The following is a 25271-nucleotide window of genomic DNA, read 5'->3' as shown; positions in this document are numbered from 1 at the left end:
ACTTCATAAATTTTTCGGGGATAGGTGGCGTCACGGAGTAAGGAAACAACAGAGATATGTTGTTTTCTTTTTCTGTGGTGACGCCAAGGTACCCAATGAGATAAAAGTGTGGTCTTAATCCGTCATTAGCTGTAACAATACCAAATTAAAGAATGTATTATCATTATTAAGGGATATAGTCGGTACAAAAATAGGAAGAAAGATTAATGAAATAATAACGAATGAGTACAAATTCAATAGTAGTAATACTACCAAATAATAATACCATAATAATACCAATAATAATACCAAATGAAATATTGTAATAATACCAAATAAACTATTGTATCATTATTTATACGTAATAATACCGTATATATACCAAATAATACCAAATAAAATATTGTATCATTATTAAAATATAGCCAGTACAAAAATAGGAAGAAAGATTGTTAGAATAATAACCAATGAGTACAAAAGTCAATATTATTTCAATAGTAGCCTACTTTCATTAAGTCCATGAGTCCAATATAGTCAGTACAAAAATAGGGGAAAATATTGAAAAAATAGATGAAATGATAACAAATCTTAAGTGAATTTTAATTTTCTGATTTTTTTTTCATTTTTCATGTCACTATTTCAAAATTCTGCTTCATTGGTAATAGCTTCGATTCAAGTTCATGCAATAACGTGATGGGAAATGATATTTTGGAAAAAGATTCAGTGATTTCCTGTGAAAATAGAAATAATAAATAAATATAATAATATAATTTCTGGTTTGATAGAGCCTATTTTTAATTATTTTAATGGCGAATGTTTGAAATCAATCTAGACTGTTTACGAGGTTTCAAGAATGGAATTGATTCAATGAATCTGATGTGTTTGAGAAACCATAAACCGATACCAATCCGCACAATCATGACAATACAAAATTCAAGGGAAAATTGATCTTCAAATACAATGAAAGAAGATACAAATATCGTCCTACTCAATATTGGGAGTGCAAACGTCATAAATCCTTCCAGCAATCCATTCACTTCACAAAATAACCTTTCGATCACCTGATCTTTCCAACCCGAAAATTTCTATTCTTCAAATTATAATCACACATCAACTCACTAGAGATTCAATACAAACATAAATCCTCAAACGTCAGTAGTGGGTTTCTCAGACCTCTCCAAACATGACCCCTGAGCACCGTACCAAACTTAGATCATAACGATATTTGCCCTGTGCCGTACAAGGTAGAGGTTGAACTGGTTGAACTTTGATTGGTTCACTCCGAAATCGGCTCATCAATCTCTAGCAGAGCCAGTATACTACACTCATGCTTATTGGCAACGTGCAATTATCATTAAACGTGATATGTTGTGCACTTAGAGCTTGAACCACTAACCTCGTCGTGGGAAATCAGTTAAAGATCTGTAGCATGTTGGTTCTAATTTTTCAGTTATCAGTTTTCATCATCATTTTTATAACAACCAGTAAGTTTCAATATATTTTAACGCTCCTTTGTTTCAATTAATTTTCAAGTAGTTGCTTTAATTAATTATTGGAGTCTTCCTAACTTCTCAAGTTCTGATATAGCAGATGATCCTTCTTCTGATTTAAAAGATCCTTTTCAAGGATCTGATGTAGCATGTAGGTTCTAATTTTTTAGTGACAGTTTTCATCATCATTCTGGTAACAACCAGTATGTTTCAATCTATTTGAACGCTCCTTTGTTTCAATTAATTTTCAAGCAGTTGCATCAATTGATATTGAATGAAAAAGACTAAGAAATTGTCAAAAACCACAGATTTATTGATACTTAGAAAGACCGGTTTCGGTTATTACACCATTGTCAGTCAATCTCTGATAAACAATTTGAGTATATCTGATAAAGATGAGTTTATCGGAGATTGACAATGGTGTAATAAACGAAATCAGTCTTTCTAAGTATCAATAAATCTGTGGTTTTTGACAATTTCTCAGTCTTTTTCATTCAATATGAATAATTACCACAATATCAACTTCTCAACTACACAAAAAGCAGTAATCGATTGGCTTCTTCCTAATTTGTCAAGCTGGATCACCACATATGATCACTGGTTACCAGTGAACGTATCCGGTACAGTCGAAATATGATTTTAATGAGCTCTAATGGGACTATTCATACTCGCTCATCCAGGCTGAATGGGAATGATCCCATCAGAACTCATAGGGATAATATATTCACTTTACCGGACAAGTATACTGATACTGTATGTGGGAATTCAGCTGAGGTTACACAGTAGCACAGTACACAATCATGGGGGAGAGACAAGGCCCAGCTTCAACAAATAAGAATTATAACCATTTTATACTATAAAAGTTGTTATAATCATTACATACTTGATAAGATTTTTTTAATTCCCTATTATTTTTGGTAGGTAGTCTTAAAATTGATAAACCTGGTGTGGCGCACTTTCCTTGCCGTTATGAAAATTGATCACCTGACGCTAGTGTTCACGAGCATCTCAAGTCTACTATTCAAAGATCTGAGACAGCTGGTGACAGGACATAACGCTGGATACACACTATAAGGTCTGCTTCAAGTCTGCTTTTTAGGTTTTAGGTCAAGTCAGGTTTTAGGTCTGCTATCTCTTCTTATAGTGAATGATTTTAGTTGCAGTTGCCAACAGTTTGCAATTGAATAATCACATTTTTTCGAATTTTGAGCTTATTTTCAATCTTAGGTGAAAATGTTACTTGGCATTAATTGTAGAAATTTTCATGCTCAATCTTTTCCACTTGGAACTATTTGTTCAAATTGTATCTGAAGCCTGATAATTGGGAATCTAAAATCAAACTTTGCATAGATGGGGTAGAGCTCCTGGAATTTTCACAGATATGGTACTTGTGACAGTTGATAGAACTAATAAATGACTATTTTAGGTATAAAGTTGATTTTCGATAAAATCGCGGAAAATCCTGTTTTTGACAAAATTTTCACCATTTTAGCCGCCATCTTGAATCGCATTTGATCGAAATTGTTCGTATCGGATCCTTATATTGTAAGGGCCTTACATTCCAAATTTCAAGTCATTCCGTTAATTGGGAGATGAGATATCGTGTTCACAGATACACACAGACCAATACCCAAAAACCACTTTTTGGACTCAGGGGACCTTAAAACGTATAGAAATTTACAAATTGGGGTACCTCAATTTTTTTCGGAAAGCAATACTTTCCTTACATATGGTAATAGGACAAGGAAAGTAAAAATACGTTTCACTGATAGCCTACCCATAGGGACTTTGATATTTTTGTGGGTTGGGTCTGTATAGTGAACCAAGATTATCAAGATTGAAAATAATTCTTCTTTGGTAGAAGATTATTCTCATTGCTGATCTAAGTCATATTATCAAATATGATATGTCTCAATATAAGAAAATACGGTTTACTGATAGCCTTTATTATTTTTGGGTCTGTAGTGAATCAAGAATATCACGCATTTTTAATCAGGTACGCATATTTTCTCACTAGAAACATTAGGGAATTCCATACTATTCCACTTATCAATTTGATTCGAAAAAAATTATTAGGCTATGTATTTAATTAATCAAAGATAAATGAAAGATATGTGATGACCTCATCCAGTTTCTGTCGAAATGTTATCAGAGTTGAGCTGGGGAAAATCTGAAATGAGATGGGACCAGTTCTGCCGCGTTTTTGTAACCAGTTTGCACCGTTGCAGGGTTTTTGAACTCGACAAGTAGTAATGAAATGACGTCTATGATGTCTCCTCTGCTCCTACCCCGCGGTCATGTTGGATTTGTAAACAATGCTAGTTGCAGAGCAGAGAAAACTACGAACAATGCAGAACTATTACGAAACGTGTTGAGTTGTCTGGTAGTTTGCTGGCAACGGAGCCGTAACAAAAATACCCAGTAATAAAATCGTGAGCTGTGATGAACATTTTGATGGCTGAGGGAAATGGCAGTGGCGGATACATATTTCTCAACAACCGGTGTTATGATATTAAGAGAATATCATCTTCCAACACAGGAGAGCACAATGAACAGATTCTAGTGATATTTCAGTGTGAAATCTTCAAATGAAGAATAAATCATTAGTGTTGATGTTGGTATTGGTACTAGAGCTTCAAATTGAATGTTTGAATGAGTTAGGCAGTGTGAAATCTTGAAATGAACAATAAACCATTAGTAGATGCTGAATCTTCAGATTGAATGTTCAAATGAGTATAGCCCCGCACACACAAATCGGTTTTTGTTCGTACGATATTTTGCCGTCCTTATGAATTTTATCAGATTAAACGGAGCTTGACAAACATCATCTGTTTGAAATCATCTGTTTAATCTTGTAGAATTTATAAGGACGGCAAAATAGCGTACGAACAAAAATCGATTTGTGGGTGCGGGGCTTTACTGTATTGCTTGTTTTATTGAGCGACAGCAAAGTCTGATTCCAATGTTTGAATACTGGATAAGATCAAATTCTTTTGGAATTAAGCAATAATAGATTAAGTTTCTGAGAATGTGTGGTTTACAAAGAGCGGTCAGGTGTTCCGAGTTCCGCGTTCTTGAAAACTGAATTCATGGAATAGAATGTTGATCATTAAATTGTGCTTTAGAGACTCTTATCGTATTAATAAATACTAGATCTACAGATTCCTAGCTCTCTATCTGATAGAGACTGATCTTGTTTTTCTTCAATTAGTCTGCACTTGAGAAATGCACCACAATGCTTATATTATCAGCTAGTAGGCAAAAAAGGTGTTGGCATATCATGCAAGCGGTGGCAATAATAGGAAATTTTGAAACATTGTAGGTTTATTTCAATATTTAGCCCTAAAGAGACACACTGGGGTTTCACACCCCAGGGATTTTTTTTCTGTTCTGCAGTTGACAATATCAAACAGATGGGAATTTATGCCCAGTCTAAATTAGGTTTGTAGTATTGTCAACTACTCTCTACCACTTCCAGTCAGTAATAGCATTCTACGAGGTCACCAGCTCATCTTGTTCTTCGTTTGGGATGTCTAACACCCCAGAGTGTCTTTTACGTAGGACTTTTATCAAACACTTTTATTACAAAGATTTACTTGTATTGTCACTACTTATGTGGTATGGGATGATGGATCAGATTGGAATAAATACTATGATTCTCTACAACTTGAGATTCAAAACAATAAAATGTATTGTATTAACAGTAGATGTATTGTACAGTAAAATTGTATTGTCACTACGAATGTGGTATGGGATGATGGATCAGATTGGAATGAATGCTATGATTCTCTACAACTTGAGATTCAAAACAATAAAATGAAGACACGTGAGTTTTTGATGAAGTTGTCATTGGCAATGATCTAGCCATTCGTTCGAACCGGATTAGGAGCTCCAACACTTAAAGTAGTGTAGTAGGCGGAACATACGTACTTCCAAAATTAGTATAAATATTGATAAGCAATGCTTCACTTTTGATTTCTGTATGCACTTGGAACAAAAATGATTAAGAAATGATGAAGTATGGTCTAAGTACTTGTTTTTTTCATATAAAAAAATGCAAAATTAAATTGGGGTGTTCAAACACCCCAATACTGTGTTAGCATAAAGTAAGTGTGTCTCTGTAGGGTTAGCTAAATGTGAGTCGAAAAAGGCTATAGCCTAATCCTTGTTTATACAGAAGACTCTTGTATTTGATCTCCGCTATTTTGTCCTTAAAAGAACGTGGACATCAGAACTCGTGGACAGCTCTCTTTGTGCACACACCCTTAATATAGTCAACACACAATTTTCTTAATCCTTCAAATCAAAATTTCAATTCAAAACTCACTCTTTGTGTACAAAGGTTTTTCTCATGAAAACTTGAAGTACTGTAGTTTGTAGGGATCATGAAGCTAGTTGAAGACTGAACGTTGTAAGTGCAAGTCATTAAATAATAATATTATGTATTGCCACACGTTCCATGTGTAGCCCATTTTAGAACGTGATCTTGGCGTGCTGAACATGTTTATTAAGATGAATATCGATTGTTAAACGTTTGAACGTGAACGCCTGAGTAAACTCGAGTAAGTATCTATTTCCTCTGGAAAATGATGGCAAGATTGCACGTGGGGATCCATGGATTCCCATCCACTTTACAAATTACTATAATCGGTTTTTGAAGTCAGCTTGAGTTGGTTTTTCTACATAGTATGATATTTTATAGAGATTATGTGTGTTGTTTTTGTAACATACTTTTAAACTTGATATTGGCTACTGTAAGGCCACCCAAATTTCAAGATAATGGTTCAATTTGTTTGACGAAAAATTATCGATGGCCCCCATAAACTCAATTTCTAGGCAATTACGGTACTTGAACTAAATTCGATTATGTGTTACAAAACTTGTGAGCTGGTGATCAACTTATCAGTTAGTGCCGTTTGCACAAAAGCCTTTCGGAAATTGTAACCGTGATTAATTCCACGAGACCCAATCAGAGAAGCCCTCATTTCAGTCTTTCAAAAAACCTTCTCTGATTGGTTCTCGTAAAATTTAACAAGCTTTTGTGCAACCGGGCCTCAGAGTAGAAGATAGAATTGGGGACATACTTAACACAATAGATGATACATCAAATCATTATTGTTTGATTATACATCGTTTGATTATTGTATCATTACAATTATTAACTGAGCACAATCAAGTATTTGTTTTAGCATTTCATCAATTTAATTCGTTTCATTGTCATAAAAATACAATATTTACAATATTCATACACAAAAACCAAAACAAATACAACAATGAATAAGTATTTAGATTTTAGTATTTATCGTCTGTCGATAATAGAAGATGCGTGTGCCTGTGTGGGAGATCAGCTGTGTAATCAATTAGCTTACCGTATCTCGCAAGAAATCTAGAAATTTTAATTGACTCGATCAAAATAATCTGATTTGTTGACATGAGATGGTATATATCATAATATTTAAAGTTAATCATTATTTTACAGTTCTAAGTGATTAGTGAGTGCTATTTTGTTATCAGGTTGCTCTGGAGCAACACATTTCTGACTTTTATGAACCATTAACAGATATTTCTATTGAGAGTAAAGAGCAACACGGAATTCGCATTTCGTAGCAACGGTACTTGTCCTTGGACGATGGCATCCATTATCTGACTGACCTAAAGACAGGACACTTCTCCAAATCGAGCCCAATAACAAGGACACAGGACATAGGACAAGTTTGTTGATTTTTTAGAATTTTTTACACAGTCGCCGTTCACTGAACAGAACAGGTTTCACCATAATGTCACTGACTTTCGTGGCAGATGCACTGATCAGATCACTGAACGTTCATGCAAGCAGACGACGACGTTCCCCCAACATACAGAAATCGGTCAGATCGCACATTTAATTAAGATCAGAAACAGTATTTGGAGCCAGCCTCCCGATGTTCACGCATACAGGGATCTTGGTGAGGATAATCAAGAGTTTTTTTTTCAACAAACCCGATATGTTAAGTTATTGGCTGCTGTGTGAGCTTATACCCTATAAAAATAAAGGCGGCGGCAAGTCAAGTTGGAGGCTGATTTAAGAGGTATCAGCTTTGGTTCGATGCCTTCGGAACGAAACTGTCGAAAGTTGCAGAGAAAGATAGCGATAAGAATCGGCGCCGAAACCAGTTCACAATGTTGCTATTGGCTGCCTTGTGGGGAAAAGAAAGATGAGACAAGATGGGTAAATTCTTCTGGTACTGGAATCGGTTGCCAGTTCAAATTTCCACGACCACCGTCAGAGAATTCAAATTATGGTGGATTTTCTCCCTAATCTCCCAGTCTGACTGTGAATAACAGACATGATTGGAAGCTTTTTTATCCAGCATTCTTTCAAACAATCACGTAGCATAGTTTTAAACTGTTGAGGGGAAGGAGTTGGCAACCGCTCCTGGAACTGACAGAAATATGTAGATAGATGGATTGATAATGCAATTTGCCGTCCTGTAGTATGAGAAAAGATAGCTAAAATGTTAATAAAAACAATATAAAATATTGTAGTACCCTTTATTAGTACCCTTTGTTTTTTTTCCTTTTCCTTTTTATTTCTCCTAGTATTCAATAATTATTAATTTTAGTTCCAGGATGGACTCCCACCAGCAAGCAAGTTTCACTTTTGCTGGTGGAAATTTCCATTTTCATTAAATGGTTCATGCTTTATATTTTAAAAAAACTTTATATTAAAAAAAAAATAATAAAATAGAGGGTACTACAAGATTTTTATATTGTTTTTATTAATTTGTTCAAAAGTAGCCCTTGTAAGTGAAGTGTTTTTTTAGATAAAATGTCTCCATTTTTACACTTTACAAGTGTTGTGGACGAAGATAGGAGCCCCTCTTCCACTCAATTCTCAGGAAATAAACTTTTAGAAATTAGAAAAGTGAATACTTGAATGATCGTATAATTATAACATTCAATCTATCAAAGATTAACAGTATAACAATATAAATGATTCAGCCTCACTCCTTTGATTTGAACAGTCATGAACAATCTGACTTCTCTAGTTTGTTTTGCTCTAGAATCTAGACGTAGATGATAATACATCAAATATTAACAGTATAACAATATAAATGATTCAGCCTCACTTCTTTGATTTCAACAATCTGACTTTTCTAGTTTGTTTTGCTCTAGAATCTAGACTACTACGACTCTGGATGAACTACATTTAAATTTAAAGAAGGAATTAGATTCATTATAAATGTATTCCCAAACTGAACCAGTATTACTAATGATGAAAACCTAATTTATCAAATTTTAAACAATTGTTTTCTGTTATTTTTACAGGTAATGGGGTTTTCTATCCAGCTATATGCACTTAAAAGAACCGCAGATTAGTAAGTGAATGTTTTTCTTAATTCATATCTGTCAGATTGACTCATTTCCTATTATTTGAAAAATTACACTTACTATCTTCTTCTAAGAAAGAACTTCAGAGTGGAACTTATTCATACAGAAAATTATCACAGAAATTTTGAGTTGGACATCACGGTTTTAACGATTAGACGCGGTTGTCTCACGAGGGAATTTTCCGGTAGTATCTCCCCATGATACTGAATTAAAAAATGTTGAACTGTACTTCTCTTTACCCGCCACTTCAGTGAGAATGAACTTTTCATACAGATACCTTAAATGAATCTAGCTCTAAAATATATTCAAGTGCTCATATTGATTAATGGAATTTCTTCCAATCATTCCCATAAAATAGGGAAGATAGAACCATTCTCAATGGATGGTATTCACCTTTATTCACCCTGCATACTCACCTGTACTGCAGTGGAGCCTCAATGGAGTACATCTCCAAAGAAACCGTTCAAAAAAGTACTATTGCGATGTCTGTACTGGATAGTGGATATGGACATACTATACCAGAGACAAACGAATATCCTTCAAAGTATATTTCATATGTATAGTATAATCCTCATCAAGGATGTGTTATCGGATGGGCACGTTGAACTGTCGGTCCCGGCTGAAGTATGACAGTCGTAAGGCCCAATGACGGCTAAAATTATATATTCAGGCGGTGGGACCTTCCCGCAAGGGACTCCCCACCAACAAAAGCCATACTTTTATTTACTTTTTAATCCTCATCAAAGTATACTTCATATATACAGTTTATAGCATGAAACTCAAAGCACAACTGTCTTATGTGCCATACTATAATTATTAGAATATGAATAAAAATTTACATCTGAGTACCCTTTCAAATTATTTCGTCACGACATGTTTAGGCTACAAATGCCATTTTCATTTCTGACTTGAAAATGACATTCGTAGCCGAAATTAGCATTAGTAGCAATTAGCATCAGTAGTACATGAATGACATTAGTAGCCTTTCAAGTCAAAAATGAAAATGGCATTAGTAGCCGAAACATGTCGTGATGAAAGGGTTCTCAGATTTATATTTTTATTTATATTAAAAGTAGCCCTAAAGAAATAAGACAATATAATTATGACATATTACACCACTATATATTTAGTGATTCCAATCGATTCAAGTGTACAAAACTTGCATAAAATATTAAGTCTCTCCAGGTGACACATTTTCCCTAGAATAATAATTGAAATAATCAATTCTCCCAAGAAATGGAGAATTGAACGTTGGAGAAAATGTGAGGGGTAGCTTTGGGTGAGTGTGAATTGGCAAGTGAATAGTGCTCGAGTGAAAACAGTGTTTCCAAGAAGGCAACTCAAAGGTGAATTTGTTCAATTTATCGAGTGATAATTTGACATCTTGTGTTAAATGATAGGAGGAAGCTTATAAGGCGTATGAATGGGATTTGGGTGGGTGTGAATTGGCAAGTCAATAGTAGAGGAGCTCGAGTAAAACAGTGTTTCCTAGAAGGCAAGTCAAAGGTGAATTTGTTCAATTTATCGAGTGATAATTTGACATCTTGTGTTAAATGATAGGAGGTAGCTTATAAGGCGTATGAATGGGATTTGGGTGGGTGTGAATTGGCAAGTGGAGGAGCTTGAGTGAAACAATATTTCCTGGAAGGCAATTCAAAGGTGAATTTGTTCAGTTTATCGAGTGATAATTTGACATCTTCGGATTATACCACCTGTTTTAAAACAATCAAAATTAGATTGCCTCCATTAGACATTGTTACAGTGTCTCTACTTTTGATCCTAAATAAACGTGGTAGTATGAACATGATTAATATGTTCCAGCCGGGTTCATATATGTGAATGGAACTGGAATCAGCAATAGGGTGAAGATCCAGAATTGGGACGGAGAGAAGATGGAGAAGCGTTGAAATCAACCGGTCCTTGTCAACGGGCCTTCCTTGTGGCGGAAAGAGAGGATATAAAGAGGAATGATAAAAGAAGAAGCAGCTAAAAAGAACATTGCCAGCCATGTTTATTATAGTTGCCCCGTGTGTCCTGCTAAACGGGTTTCGCTTTAACCTTTTGGTACGGTAATAAAAAATAAAACGGAACTTCTTTCCAAACCGCGAGGGTATCGGACATAACACACACTCTCTCGTTCGCTCTCGCATGGAAGAAAAAGGTGGTCTATAGAAAGATCTTTTTGTGACCCAGTTTCCTCCGAATGCTCGTGTCGAGACACAAATTTCCAGTAGAGACTGAGCAAACTTGTGCCAACCAACAACACACTAATTAGCAGCATCTGCCGAACCTCGTGACTAATCGGCTTGCTAAGGAGCGCATTAAATCACACTCATTCAACAAGCTTACCAAAGATTGTGGGCTTACTTGACAATCATTCAATTGAAGTTAGGCTACTTTTCAATGCAGCTAATCATTTACGTGTGAGATTTAAGGTTCGGAATCAATGTACAAGAGAACAAGACCTGTGAACTAACATGATAATCATTCAATATTGAAGTTTGGCTACTTTCCAATGCTGCTAATTATTTACGTGTGAGATTTAAGCTTCGGAATTAATGTACAAGACCTCTGCTAGTTGCTGGTTATCCAGATAATGGGTAGGTTCTGTGGAGGAATGTGTGGTACAATACTTGCTTCTTTCACCATACAAATTCATGTACAAGAGAACAAGACCTGTGAGCTCACATGATAGTCATGTAGTTTGGCTTCTTTTCATTGCTGCTAATCATCTACGTGTGAGATTTACGGTTCGGAATCAATGTACAAGACCTCTGCTAGTTGCTGGTTATTCAGATAATGGGTAGGTTCTGTGGAGGAATGTGTGGCACGATATTTGCTTCTTTCACTATACGAATTCTCTAGTAATTACTACAGTGAAACCTCGTTATAGTACACTCCGTTATGGTACATTTCTCGTTATGAAACACATTTTTTCAACAGTCCCTTGAAAATAGTTTCCAATCTTGATATAGTTATAGAAAAAATAATACTTTATTCCTCGTTATAGTACACCCCGTTATGGTACATTCCTCGTTATGAAACACATTTTTTCAACAGTCCCTTGAAACGTCCATATAGCTTCCAATCATGATATAGTTATAGAAAAAATAATACTTTATTCCTCGTTATAGTACACCCCGTTATGGTACATTCCTCGTTATGAAACACATTTTTTCAACAGTCCCTTGAAACGTCCATATAGCTTCCAATCATGATATAGTTATAGAGAAAATAATACTTTATTCCTCGTTATAGTACACCCCGTTATGGTACATTCCTCGTTATGAAACACATTTTTTCAACAGTCCCTTGAAACGTCCATATAGCTTCCAATCTTGATATAGTTATGGAGAAAATAATACTTTATTCGAAGTATACACTTTATTGTGCTGTCACAGCCCAGCTTGATCCAAATTATAATTGATTAGAACTCATTTTGATTAGTCGTATAGTGAAATGAAAATAATCAACGGCAGTTGAGGATGGCTCAAGGATTTTCTTCCTCTCAGCTATTGAATGAGATGTAGCCAATACCAAACAAATCAAATCAATTCAATTTATTTCTATTTTTACAATATATACAGAGCATGAAATTAACATAGTCACTAAAACAATTACCATATAACTAAAAAATCACATTCATACCCTGAAGAACATTACCATGACTCATAATGTCAATATTATATTCTATTTCTTATAAAAGGCTTTCATTATTTTGTTTTCCATTTCATAAACACTGAATTCAAAACTTGAAACTTGTCTGATTCATGCTATTTAGTTTGATTCGGTTTTATAGTCTGAAGGACTATTTTGACTACTGTAATAGAGTCGAAGACAAATAGTAACTATATACTAGATATAAATTTCATGAAACATTAATGGTGTCTCGCTTTTTGCTAGCACTTTGACTTGTCTGACGCCGTTGAGGCCAAGCAATCGTAATATATATCTATCTATCAGTATGTCGTGAAGCAGATTAGCTTTTGATGTTAGCATCTTTGATACACCAACCCCAACAGCCACTAGCCTTTTTTCACACAGATATCTCGCCGACACGACATACAGACAGGATTTACTCTGATGGACAGTATAAGAGGAGACTGTGGTTTATAACTGCACGAGGTCTACTGTTCACAGAACTACTAGTATAACAGAATGATTGAGAGCTCCTGAAAAGTCATTTTTCACTGTCTCCAGAGCTAAATCTAAAGCTTGATACATACTGTATAATACAATATACATATTAGAACGCATTGCTCTACACAGAACCATGTAAAGTTCTCATAAATAACCCCATGCTTTGTAAATAAATAGCACGCTTCAAGCAAATTATGAGCTAATAAACTGTTGAACTTACTCATTTCTCGTAGAGCACCGATGCAATTTATTGGAATAAATGTCAAGTCGACGCACTAAGTATAATTAAAAGTGAAGTTTAAGGGCCATTGCTGGATAGATAAGATTGCTGGACCCTTCCAGTAAGTGCGAGTCATTAGCATGCATCGGAGGCCTCAATAAGGCGCAAAAGCCTTCTGTTATCTGCAAAACCTTGGCAGCGGCTGCAAGCTATAACTAACCACCGATCAGAACAGAGTCTGGCAGATGGCATGCTACTCAAATCAGGATAGGTTGTTGATAACGGTTCATGGTTGACTGCTCGAGTGAGTCCAGAATAATGTCCTCCAGGCTACCAAATGCAAATCAACGCACTATTAAGTGTTTTGTTCAAGTAAACAGAGATAAATAGTAGGCATCGCAACAAACAAATAAATTATCCTACTACATAACAGGACAATTGATTGAATCATAAAATCGTTAGTGTTTATGATTTCCTCAAATTAGCCTGGAAAAGTGTTCAATGCAAGAGATCTAATTTTAATAGGCTACTATAATATAGGCTGTTTAATAATAGAAATTGAGATAATAGAGGTCAGAATTATTATTTCGAGGAGAATAAAGCTGCGTTTACACCACAGTTATTAACAAAATGTTCATTTTTCCGTTCTTTAGATTCTATTAGTTCAAACGGAGCTTGACAAACACATACGCACATCATGTGTATGATAAGTTATGCTCAATCTAATAGAAAATATATAAGGACGGAAAAATAAACATTTTGTTAATATTTCGTGTAAACGCAGCTTTACAGAAGTTTTTACTGATTCATGAAAAAAAAGACTGTACTCAACGAACTAATACTAGTTGAAAGTCAATTCTACAAAAGTTATTTGAACATTCTTATGAAGAATTTCATACTTATGGACTAGTGGGAAATAATAATAATGTAAAGGTCTATTTACACATTACAGTCGAAACAGAAATTCTGAACAAACTATACAATCATAGATTAGACGCATCCTTCGAAACGCATCCCTTATTTGAGAAACATGTGAAGGTTCAGTATTTCATAAGAATATTTTCAGTTTTTATCACCAACAGGACTATTTTCTTATCCTGAAGTCTCTAGTCATCATCATCATCGTCGTCATGGATTAGGCTTTTCAAGCCTGTTCCGGCGTCCATCTCTTCCACGGTCTACCAATACTTCTATTAAATACTTCTACCGAAGTTCCTAGGGAGCGTGTGATTCCTGAATTTTTCAGTCCCAATAACTATGAGAATTAACACCCACAACTTGAAGCAAACGTTAGGTACACCTCTCAATTTCGCGCTTTATGACTGTTCAAAACTTAGTATGTAACTAGATGCTAGGGAATATTACGACTCTATCTCACAACAATTCATTAAAAACAAAACTCTATCGAACTAATTCACTACCTCCGTAAACAAAGCCGTAGTGCATTCGTGTGACGTCAGCACAGGTAGGGCTCCTAGACCAATAGAAACTCTAGCTGATATAGATCAGCTGGAATCAACGAATTTTTATTGGTGTAGGAACCTACGCGTGCTGACGTCACACGAATCAAAATAATTTATTTGCCAATTATAAAGATAACAATAATAAATAAAACAAATACTTCATTTTTATACAGAATAAAATACTTATACGAATGCACTATGGCTTTATTTACAGAGGTAGTGGCTAATCCCACCTATTGAAAAACCTCAGGGTTTAGTGGGGCCTCTAATCTAAATATTTTGTTCAATAAAACTTGATTGATTGAATTTGATATCACATTGGAGGTCTTCACATCATATCATTCCATAGCTACTGAACTCACAAAAATCAGATATAGGCTACTGTTGATAGACTACTGACAGATAAAGAATTTACTAATCTTGAAGCTCTGAAGACTCAAGGAATAGTAACAAATTTTCAATCAGAAGCATTCTATAAATTCTATGCTTGTTTTACCAAGATTATCGATGAACTAATGTATTCCCAGATCAAATCAATTCTGAAGATGCTAATACCTTGTCCTATCTCATCTCTTTTCCGATCCATCACTGGTTCTATCTGCACTTCCGCCTTCAAAGCTGTACAACCCACCGCAGACACATCATCTCTGTCTTCATTTGCAGTGTAGAGTTCCCACCCACTCATCATTTTCCACTTCACTCCCTTATAACAACCACCTTTCCCGGCACCAAACATTATAATTTTCTTCCAACCGAATATTTTCGTCTACGAAGCATAGCGCAGCGGCGAACGTAGCAATTTGTTAATTGTGTGGGTGAGATGCGTTTAGTGGTAAATAGTAGATGGAGATGGAAATACGGGCGAGAGGGGGATGGTATGATAGAAGGTGATGGAGTCAGGGGGATGGAGATAGATGCGCGTGGAGTAAGGTGCGCGTGACACATCTCACGCACGTAGCACGCTCGAATCGCTGCCATAATAGCAACACGCGATCAAAGCGCACAACGAATCATCACCGACACTCGACACCCGTCAACGCGTGCACGTGCAACCATTGTGTGACACGTGATTAGTGCAAAAAACTGAATGAACAGCTCAGAAGATCATTTCACTTGCTGTTGATTGAGTAGTGGTACTCCTAACGTTTTCCTTCGACGCTAAATACTTATGGAAACAAATTTTGGGAGGAATCCTGTATACTTCCATGTTTTCATGAATAAATAAATAAATAATATATATATATATATAATATATATATATATATATATATATATATATATAAAGATGAATAAATAAATGAACAAATAAACAAATGGTGACACTGAACATCGCTATACCAGAATTATCAAAAAAAATGTTGTCTAGAGTTGTATGTTGTAAATAGTATAGTGATTTGTTTGGAATCTTAGTTGACAACTATGGTGTAAACGCAGGTTTCAAGGTTATAGATGATTGCCAGGTTCCAACATAAAGATAAAAAATAATAATTTCTGATATGAAATGAAAATCATCATGTATATTTGAAAATGACTTGCATGTGATATGCATTGTTAAAATGTAGATGGGGACAGTCTGGTTTTTATTCTATTTCAATAGATGATAATTTGTTGGTTCCAGTTTTAAGTTACCTAGTCCATAGTTAAAATGTAGAAGGGGATAGTCTGGTTTTTATCCTATTTCAATGGATAATAACTTGTTGGTTTCAGTTTTGAGTTACCTAGTCCTCACTAGTTTGTTTCTTATGGATAGCGTATTATTGATTGATTCACGATTGAAAAAAATGAAGATCATGAAAATAGGCGATTGCATTTTGGACAAATATCAAACGACCAACCCACACTATACAACTATCTATTATCTTCTCTATCCAACCTTGGATAGAAAAAGTCTTAATTACTTGTTTTGAAGTTGATAATCATCGAGAGATAATAATTATAGAACAGAGAGATGAACGTTAGAGGAATATTCCTACACAGTTTTGTACCATCAAGGTTATCAATGTTTACAGTTGAAAGACTGTATTTGGGAGTTATATACACGAAATTTGAGAGATGAAGAAACACAATAGGCCACCCAAGTAGATGTAGTTGGGTCGTAGATAGTTGTTAAGAAAGTGTTGATTCCTAATCAACTCATTAATTAGAATCAAAATTCTAGTAAAGTTCACACGTGATGAAATCCATGCCTTTCTCTTATTGATAGCTCTTCAGTTTAAACTAATAAATCGAGAACTATGGAGCAATAATGATCACTTGGATCCATCCCATTGTCTAGTCATTAGCAATATCTCATGAATTGTTATGTATGATTACTTTATTGTTGAATTGAAGAGAAGTTCCATTATCAGATTGAAATCAATCGTAAATAAATCAATCTATAATACATTTTAGTATTATTATCATTGCACAAACTAATCTCAGAATACAGTTCTGTATTATCATCACTGCTCAAACTAATCACTGGTGAATGTCGGCAAAGTCTTGATTAATACTAATTCAATTCTTATTATCATCACACAAACTAATCTCAGAATACAATTCAGTATTATCACCATTGCTCAAACTAATCTCAAGTTAATATCGGCAATATAAGGGTTAATACTAATTCAATACCAAGCTCTGAAATACGAGCTACATTATTAATAAAAGAACAAATGCCACTTTTCAATTTCATCGTTCAAACTAACAGGAATTATGAACCATTTATAAAATTGTTAGACTTTCTTTTCTACTCACCCATCAATTCACAATGGAAATGTCAAACTGTTCTTCTTCACTTGCTTCTTGGCAAACTCACCGAAACCGTTCAAGCTGTTTCTAGTCAGCTCGTATTCCACTTATTTTTAATTATAGGGAATCGCCAGAAAGAATCCCATATTTTCGAAAAAGCTACCGTTCAATGCTTATTTTCCAGTTTTTGCACACTCATTATCCCATGAGTGCCACAAGCTCACCTGTCGGAGCCCCTAAGAATTCCAAAAGGAGTGTTTATTCTTCATTTTGGTCAAATCAATCAAAAATTTCATGGATTGATGATTAATGGGTTGTTTTATCAATTATGTTCGCCCTGAAATTGTGGTAGTCTGCATACTGGCGTAAACTCCTTTCCGGCAGATTCACTAAATTGGTAGCTTGTTCCAGCTCGAGGGTATAATCAGTATAATATTTCTACTCCCAGCAACATTCAGGTTTGATTGGCTATTCGATTTTGCACACTAAGCTATTCCATTGAAGACGGAGGTTTCCAGGCAACATCAACATTTGATGAAGTCGTAAGGGATAAGTAATTATTAATGCAAATCAGAAGGCAAATATGTGGAAAAGAAGGAAGCATCTCCAAATGCAGTAGTTCACTTCCAAACCTGTAATAATCAAAACTTTGAATCCCCAATTACCACTTATCGTATATAAAGGTGCGTACAGATATACGCGCCTCCAACACGCTCCGCGCACGCTGCGCACTCGCTACACAATCGCTCCACGCACGCTCCGCACTCGCTCCGATCATGAACGTTACGGGAGATTGACAATTTCTTAGTCTTTTTCATTCAATCGTTACGGGAGATGTCAGCTCTTCTCGCGTTCCACTCTTGCTACCCGGTCGATCATCAATCGCTCTGCTCGAGTGACGTTCGATTGCGGAGCAGAGCGAAAGTCTGTACGCACTTTTATAGTTCGATAATTGACAACTATCAACGGAATTAACGGAATTTGTTTTGATTTCATCTTCATCTTAAAATTCTTTATTTAAAAATTATGATGACTATCTTTGAAATTGGGAATGAAATCGAAGTTACTTCGGAACCTGTTTCTATTGTATATTTAAGGATTGATGATTTTCACATCATGAGGTACCACCTCTATCTCAATGTGAATAAAAATTTTGGATTGAGTATATGTCCAATAATATTATCACTAGCCGATCATTGTCGTGAATGATTGGGATGCTTGAAGAATTGCATAAGTTCTTTAAAATCAGTTACTGATTAGAAAAACGTTTCCTTCGTCTTCAAATTTTGAAATTTTGATTAAGGTTCGGTTTGCTATGATTTTTGAGATTCCTTGGCTATTTATCATTAGAATTGCAGTTGTGAAATGGGTGAAAATGTTGTTCCAATGAGTAAATACTAAGGTCGTATTTATTATGTGTTCTTTTCTGGGTTTACACCAAAAATTAATCATTCTTCATTTTAAACCGATATAGTGCATATGGGCCTAAAGCTGTGTTTACACTGGAGTTAATAACAAAAGTTTCCATAATGAAAACACAAATTTGAAATTGTCAACCACTTTTATCAAATTTATTCAAATTTGTGTTTTCATTATGGAAAAGTACCACAACATCACTCACAACACAACTGTAAAGATAAAAGTTATCAACATTTTTGTTGTTAACTGATGTTGAAAACGAAAGTCATTATCATAAATATTGATAACATTTTCTTTGATAACAAGGAATTTTTTGTCAAAAGACACGAGTTATCAACTATGGTTAAGAGTAATTTTTGACGATTCAGTCAAGTTAATTACTTTTTGTTAATAGCTCGTGTTATTGAATCCGGTGTGAACGCAGCTTAAGTAATATGAATAAATAAATGTGAAGAGTGTTGGGAAAATGAGAGACCCCTTTTCTACATTTATTTGTTGATAAGGACTTCCGTCTCTCTTTTCCATCAGAATGATGAACAATAATGGAGAAAGTAATATATTTATTAGGGGGAATTTCGTAAAATATAATATATATATTGTAGAATGAATTATATCGTTCTTGGATGAAGCGAGACAAACTCGCTATTTTTAATTATCTAATCAATATTTTTCAACTGATAGAATCATCGCAGCCTTCCAGCGTGGCAATTTATCAAATGTTTAATCAATTTTTTCCGAGTCAATAAAGATATCGAGTGAGGTGGTGCGCGGAAATGCCGAGCTATTAATCACTGGAAGTGGCTGGCGATATAGAATAATGCATGTGTCGTTGGCTGAATGCGAGAAATGTGGTGCGCCGCGCCGCTTATGAAATTTATTGGTGGCGCAGTTAATCATTTCAGCGGGCAAGAGTGAAGCTCTGTGCGCCACCTTGCTGCTCTAGTTTGTAGAATATTGATGACCAACTACAAATCATAAGCCATTCATGGGCGCCTGAAAGAGGGGGGGGGAGCAGGAGGAACTGTTGAACCTCAGAGAAAAAAATATAGTGACTTTTATTAGTTGTCTCTGTTACTTGTCTCCTGAACCCTCTGAATTTTCGCATACAAGTATATTTGATTGTGTATATATGATTGTTTTGTATTTCTTTTTTTATTTTGTTTTGTGTGTTTTAATAAAAAAAAAATTGAATTGAATTTAATTTTTTATTGGAGAACCAATTGCCTGTTTTCTTATGCTAGAGGGACTTCAACATTCTCTTTTCTCTTCATTGAAGAATCAATTGACTGGTTTCATGTTAGAGATGTTTCAACTCAATATTCGAGGTATCGTAGCTTGTAGAGCATGAAGTTGTTTTCATGTTAGAGGGGGTTTCAACTCAATATTCGAGGTATCATAGCTTGTACAGTTGGAGATTGTTTTCAATTGAAATGCAATTCAGGAGTTTAGGAACCCACCTAAAGTTGTTGTCTATTCCTACATATAGTTGTGGGCATATCTCATAATCATTGCCTGTTTTCATAAGCTCGAGGGGTTTTAACTCAATATTCGAGACATCGTAGCTTGTAGAGTATGAAATTGTTTTCAATTCTGGTAACCTAAAGCTGTTGGCTCCACCATATCTCATAATCACTTCCTGTATTTTTATGCTAAAGAGGTTTTAACTCAATATTCGAGACATCGTAGGTTGTGGAGTATGAAATTGTTCCTATTCTAGTGCAATTCTGCTGGTTTGGAACCCACCTAAAGTTTTGGGCTCTTCCATCTTTCATAATCATCTCTCATCATGATATGAACATCATTTTCAGGATAATTAGTTTATTTTATTCTTATATACATTTTAGATACTACAGACATTCTCAGATAGAGAGTAGAGCTTGTACTTCTATATTCATTTTCACCAGCATTTATTGTGAACCAATAGGAAGGTAATAGAATAGAATAGCACTTCCAATATCAGTCAAGTTTTTAAAATTCAAGAGTTACATATTTCCAGAAATATGAAAATCCAGAAAAAATTATGTTGTTAATCAGAACTAGTTTCAGAAACTAAAATGTACCAATTTATGAAAAACATAATCAAATCAAATCGAAATTGTTTATTGTCATTACAAAACATACATTGTATAACAAGGTCAGGTACATTTACAATTGTTCCATTGATCTCCCAAGTAGTTCAAGATATCCCTGAAACATAAAATCTTACGAAAAACAAAAAGATAGTCAACTATTTACTGCTTTGCCAATAATTATTCCAATTTCATCTGAAATTTTCATTTTAGTACAGTTAGTGATTATTTATTTCACATAATTTATTTGTTCACCCCAGAACAATTTGTTAAACTATAAGTTAGTATTTTGTCAATATAATTCATCATTCTCATTTTGGAGCATGATTGGACATGCTGCTTCGTCTGATATATTCTTCTATTCGAGTAGAAACTGTTACGCAGAAGTATAAATATTTTTGCTGTATCATTAGAGAGCCGCCGCGTGAGGACGGAGAGTATCCAGTTTGTTAAAAATACTCAATACCAGATCACAACAGTATCAACAAAAGAAGCACATAGAAAGAGGAAGTCACATTGATTGATGGGAATCCTGAATCTCCCCTCAAACACACGTTGGAAGAACACCCCCTCTTTTCTGGAAATCATGCTTGGGATGGTACGTGCTGATGAATGAACAAAGAGTTTCCAAATTTTTCTGTTTCCCACAGAAATCAGTAGCTCTGTGAAGTTCATTGCTCTATCCCACTGTTTCGAAGAACTTCAATCAATCAATTCGCCCAAACCGTAATCTCAGTGATCAATGTCCATCAAAAATGCCTGATGTTCAGTGAGATAATCAGATTTTAGGAAGGTGAATTAGGCGCAACAGGAATTGTATGAGAGTACGGCGTCTTCAATTGCAAGAGCCGCGACAGCTTCATTGCTCGTTGGTCGTGCCTGAATGCAATTATGTCCAGCACGATTGCAGTATACTGATAGGTGTATTTGCAAGATGTAGATAATGTAAGTACTTCCATAGGAAACGACTCACCGTACCTGAATGCCATTGAATTGTAAATTACAGTTGTTTCATTCGAATTGACGTTAATACTCAACATCCTCTATAGTATCCAATAAAATCAATAAATACTATGATTGAGTAGGAATAAAATTCTGATCTAATTACAATATTTATTGTCGTTTTTGCACTAGCATTAACAACTTACAGTCGCTTCCTGTAATTTTATGAAGGTGAGTTGTGGTAAATATCCATATTAAATGGAATAGACTTGATAATGTCAAGTCCACTGGTTCATTAAAACAATATTTATGATACTAGTTTTTGTTGTTACACATAATTATAAATCTTAAGTTAAAGGAAAGCTTAATTAAACATAAGGCAGCAGAATATAATATAGTTTGTGTGAAGCCCTACGATTGGCCTGTGGCTGTCGTCCAATAAAGGCTGAGCTCCACTGCCACTGGCCGTGCTAAGGCTCAACTTGGGCGAGGCTTTGTGTCAGCCAATGTCAGTAGAGCTTAGTCTTTATTGGTCGACACCTAATGGCCAATCGGACTCCACCCTCACTTTATATTCTGCTCCTCATGTTAATTAACTGATGATTGATATAATTGTGTGAAACCCAAACTATCATCTCAAATTGTTTTGAAAAACCACTGGTTTCGACAATACCAAGTAGTTTTTATCCACTTAAAGTCGTTATTTCAGTTAGAAAGGGAAACAGTTCAAACTTACCGTTGAATTATTACTAGCGAATTTAAACAAATTTAGCTCATTCCGACACTTTGAGTTGACAGAAGTTATCAGGTAGTTGAAGAAAGTTCTATTATACCTTATTCATCTATCGATATCGTCTTCAATTTAGAATTAGACTCTTTACACCTGTGCCTTGGTACACTCTAATTCAAAGTTATTCAACATTTAAATCAAATCAATTCTCATTCAATGACAACACTCACATAAAAAATTCCGTTATTCGAAGTTGATGCCCAACGATTCTTCAACAATATTCTCAAAGGCGATTCAGTTCTATTTCCGTTTTATTGGAATTATTTTCTGTATCTTATAACCCTAAGTAAAAAGTTATTTCAGTATTTCAGATAGCATGTTTGCGGTGATTCACTTTTTATATTGGAACCATGTAAGAATTGTAGAATGTGAGATTCAATATAACTGAATTCGTTCAGTTGAAGGGAGAATAGAATTAGAAGCCAACTAATAAGAATTGGATAGATACGATATAGCTAACTGATTAAAAAGTTCTGCATTCATTTTTCGCCTAATATTGATATAATTATAATGACAGAATTGTATTATATTATGATATAATGCGAAAGTCAATAGGATCTTATCAGATTGAAATTACTGATATATTGCATTTATTCAAGAGCTAATGAATTTATAATTATTATTAAACGAAAATCCAAATAAAATGCTGTAAATCACCTCAAAGACTTCTGCTACTGCAAATATTGACAACAGGGTAAACAGCTACATGAAAATTCGAGGAGCGATACTAATCAAAAAATTATTTGTAAGCTTGGGAAATTTCCATCTAGCTGTTTACCCTGTTGTCGATATTTGCAGTAGCAGAAGTATTTGGGGTAATTTACAGCATTTCATTTGGATTTTCGTTCAATAATAAGGATTTTATCCAAAGGTTATTGAAGTAATCTGTGAAACTGTAATAATAGCCATCCTCTCATAGAAGGTTAAACGCTAGAAAAAGGAAAAATATGTCATTACCAAATCTTCAAAGATATGATACAGTAATAGAATAGTGAGTTGATGATCAGTCAACGATCCAGTCAGAAGACGTCTGTAACAAAAGTCAGAGTACAATAGTGTAAGATTGATGAAGCAGGCATGATACAGTAATAAAATAGTGTGTTCATGATCAGTCAATGATCTAGTAAGAAGGTGTAGTACAATCGTGAAAGAATGTTGAAGTAAACTCGAAAATTGAGCCGATAAGTTACCGGTAAGTAGCTTATTCCACTACAGTCTACAATATTGAGTACTACATTGGATCTCTTGTTGAGCTCTACTTTACAAAGTAAGCAGCCTGTATACAGTGACTGTGAACCAGTATCGTTATGTCTATACATTGAGTTCAGCAATGAAATGCGTGAGAGCATGGACCACTCCGACTTAACCTCAAAGGTCAAACGTTTTCTGCTTCCTCTTGATCAGTTGCCGCTGCTGGAGCCCTAAAATTCACTTAAAACGGTCAGAATTCTTCATCAATAGCACCAATGATCCCCTACAACCAATGCTGAAAGTTTGAACCAGAATCCTCCTAGTAAAACTACCTGTTGACGATGATTTACAGTTGGCACAGGCAATAATAAAATTTGGACCTAATTAACACACGCTCAAGAACCGGAATCGGGATACTGTGAGTGCTTGCCTCCATACAGATTTCCACTCAAGATAGAGTATTATCTTTTCATCATGTTTGACCTGTTATGGCCGCAAAGAAGTACAACTCTACTATACAACAAGTTAATAAGTTCATTTAAAATTACGTAGTGACGTTGAAGATGAGGTTGATGGAATTTTTATTGTTTTATTTATCACTGTTATGTCTCATCTTTTATTTTTCATTTTTTCCCTCTCTTGTCATGAATTATGTTGAAAAAAATTATACTGGTGATTCTTCCTCCCATTTTTTCGCAGTTTGAACTACATTTCATAATATAAGTATATTTAAAGAGAGGAAATGCTACAATCAATCTAAAAAATTACTTGATGATGGTGATTGAATGTGTGTGTGTTTGTGTGTGTGTGTGTGTGTGTGTAGGCTTTTTCTCCTCCTATATCCGATTAAACCTCAACTCCTGCTCACGGACAAGTGCTTCATGAAGCACTTTGTGAGCAGTTATTGTTCACATTAATATTATATTATATATTATTATATTATATACTATTACTTACAATCTATTATTAAATTTTAGATGGATTATTGTTGTATTTGTCAAGCTAGACTCTATTTGGTTTCTGTATATGCATTTATGAGTGTGAATAAATTTGAAATTTATCTACAAGCAGTGTCTATACTGAACATCGACAAACATGTTCGACAAACATATTTGTTGAAACAGTTTAGGCAAACTTTATTATGTTCGACAAACAATGTTTGCCCGTGGCCAGTGTGGACGCGTCACCAAACAAAATATTTATAAGTGGGGAGAACAGGTTTTTATGTTTTACAGCAAACACTGAAAATGTTTGGAAAAACAGTAATTTTTGTTCGACAAACATTGATTGTCCAAACTTTTAAAATGTTTGTCCCTGGACTCTTCGATTTCTTAAATCAGTCAAGCACAACTTGTGCGAATTGTACAGAACTTGATTAATTCTCGATGGATGACTTGATTAATCAATTCAAACAACACTAATCAATTCAATTGAATAACACTGATGAATAATACATTGAATAACCGT

The 25271-nt window shown here is 34.8% G+C and overlaps 1 protein-coding gene across 2 annotated transcripts in view; it reads left to right on the top strand.

Annotated features, from left to right (window-relative positions):
- Positions 1-25271, top strand: part of LOC120350008 — an 89986-nt gene that overhangs the window by 17981 nt on the left and 46734 nt on the right. Inside the window, exon 1 of one of the 2 annotated variants that reach the window (XM_039421941.1) lies at positions 8765-8827. The exons of the other annotated variant lie outside the window; for it this stretch is intronic. Coding sequence (XP_039277875.1) covers positions 8803-8827 — 25 coding nt within the window. The 5' untranslated portion in view covers positions 8765-8802. Of the gene's footprint in view, positions 1-8764; positions 8828-25271 lie in introns of those variants that run through there. 2 annotated transcript variants of the gene reach the window in all.

The sequence above is a fragment of the Nilaparvata lugens genome, chromosome 2, assembly GCF_014356525.2.
Source record: "Nilaparvata lugens isolate BPH chromosome 2, ASM1435652v1, whole genome shotgun sequence".
Classification (NCBI taxonomy): domain Eukaryota; kingdom Metazoa; phylum Arthropoda; class Insecta; order Hemiptera; family Delphacidae; genus Nilaparvata; species Nilaparvata lugens.
This window is presented reverse-complemented; position numbering and strand designations above follow the sequence as displayed.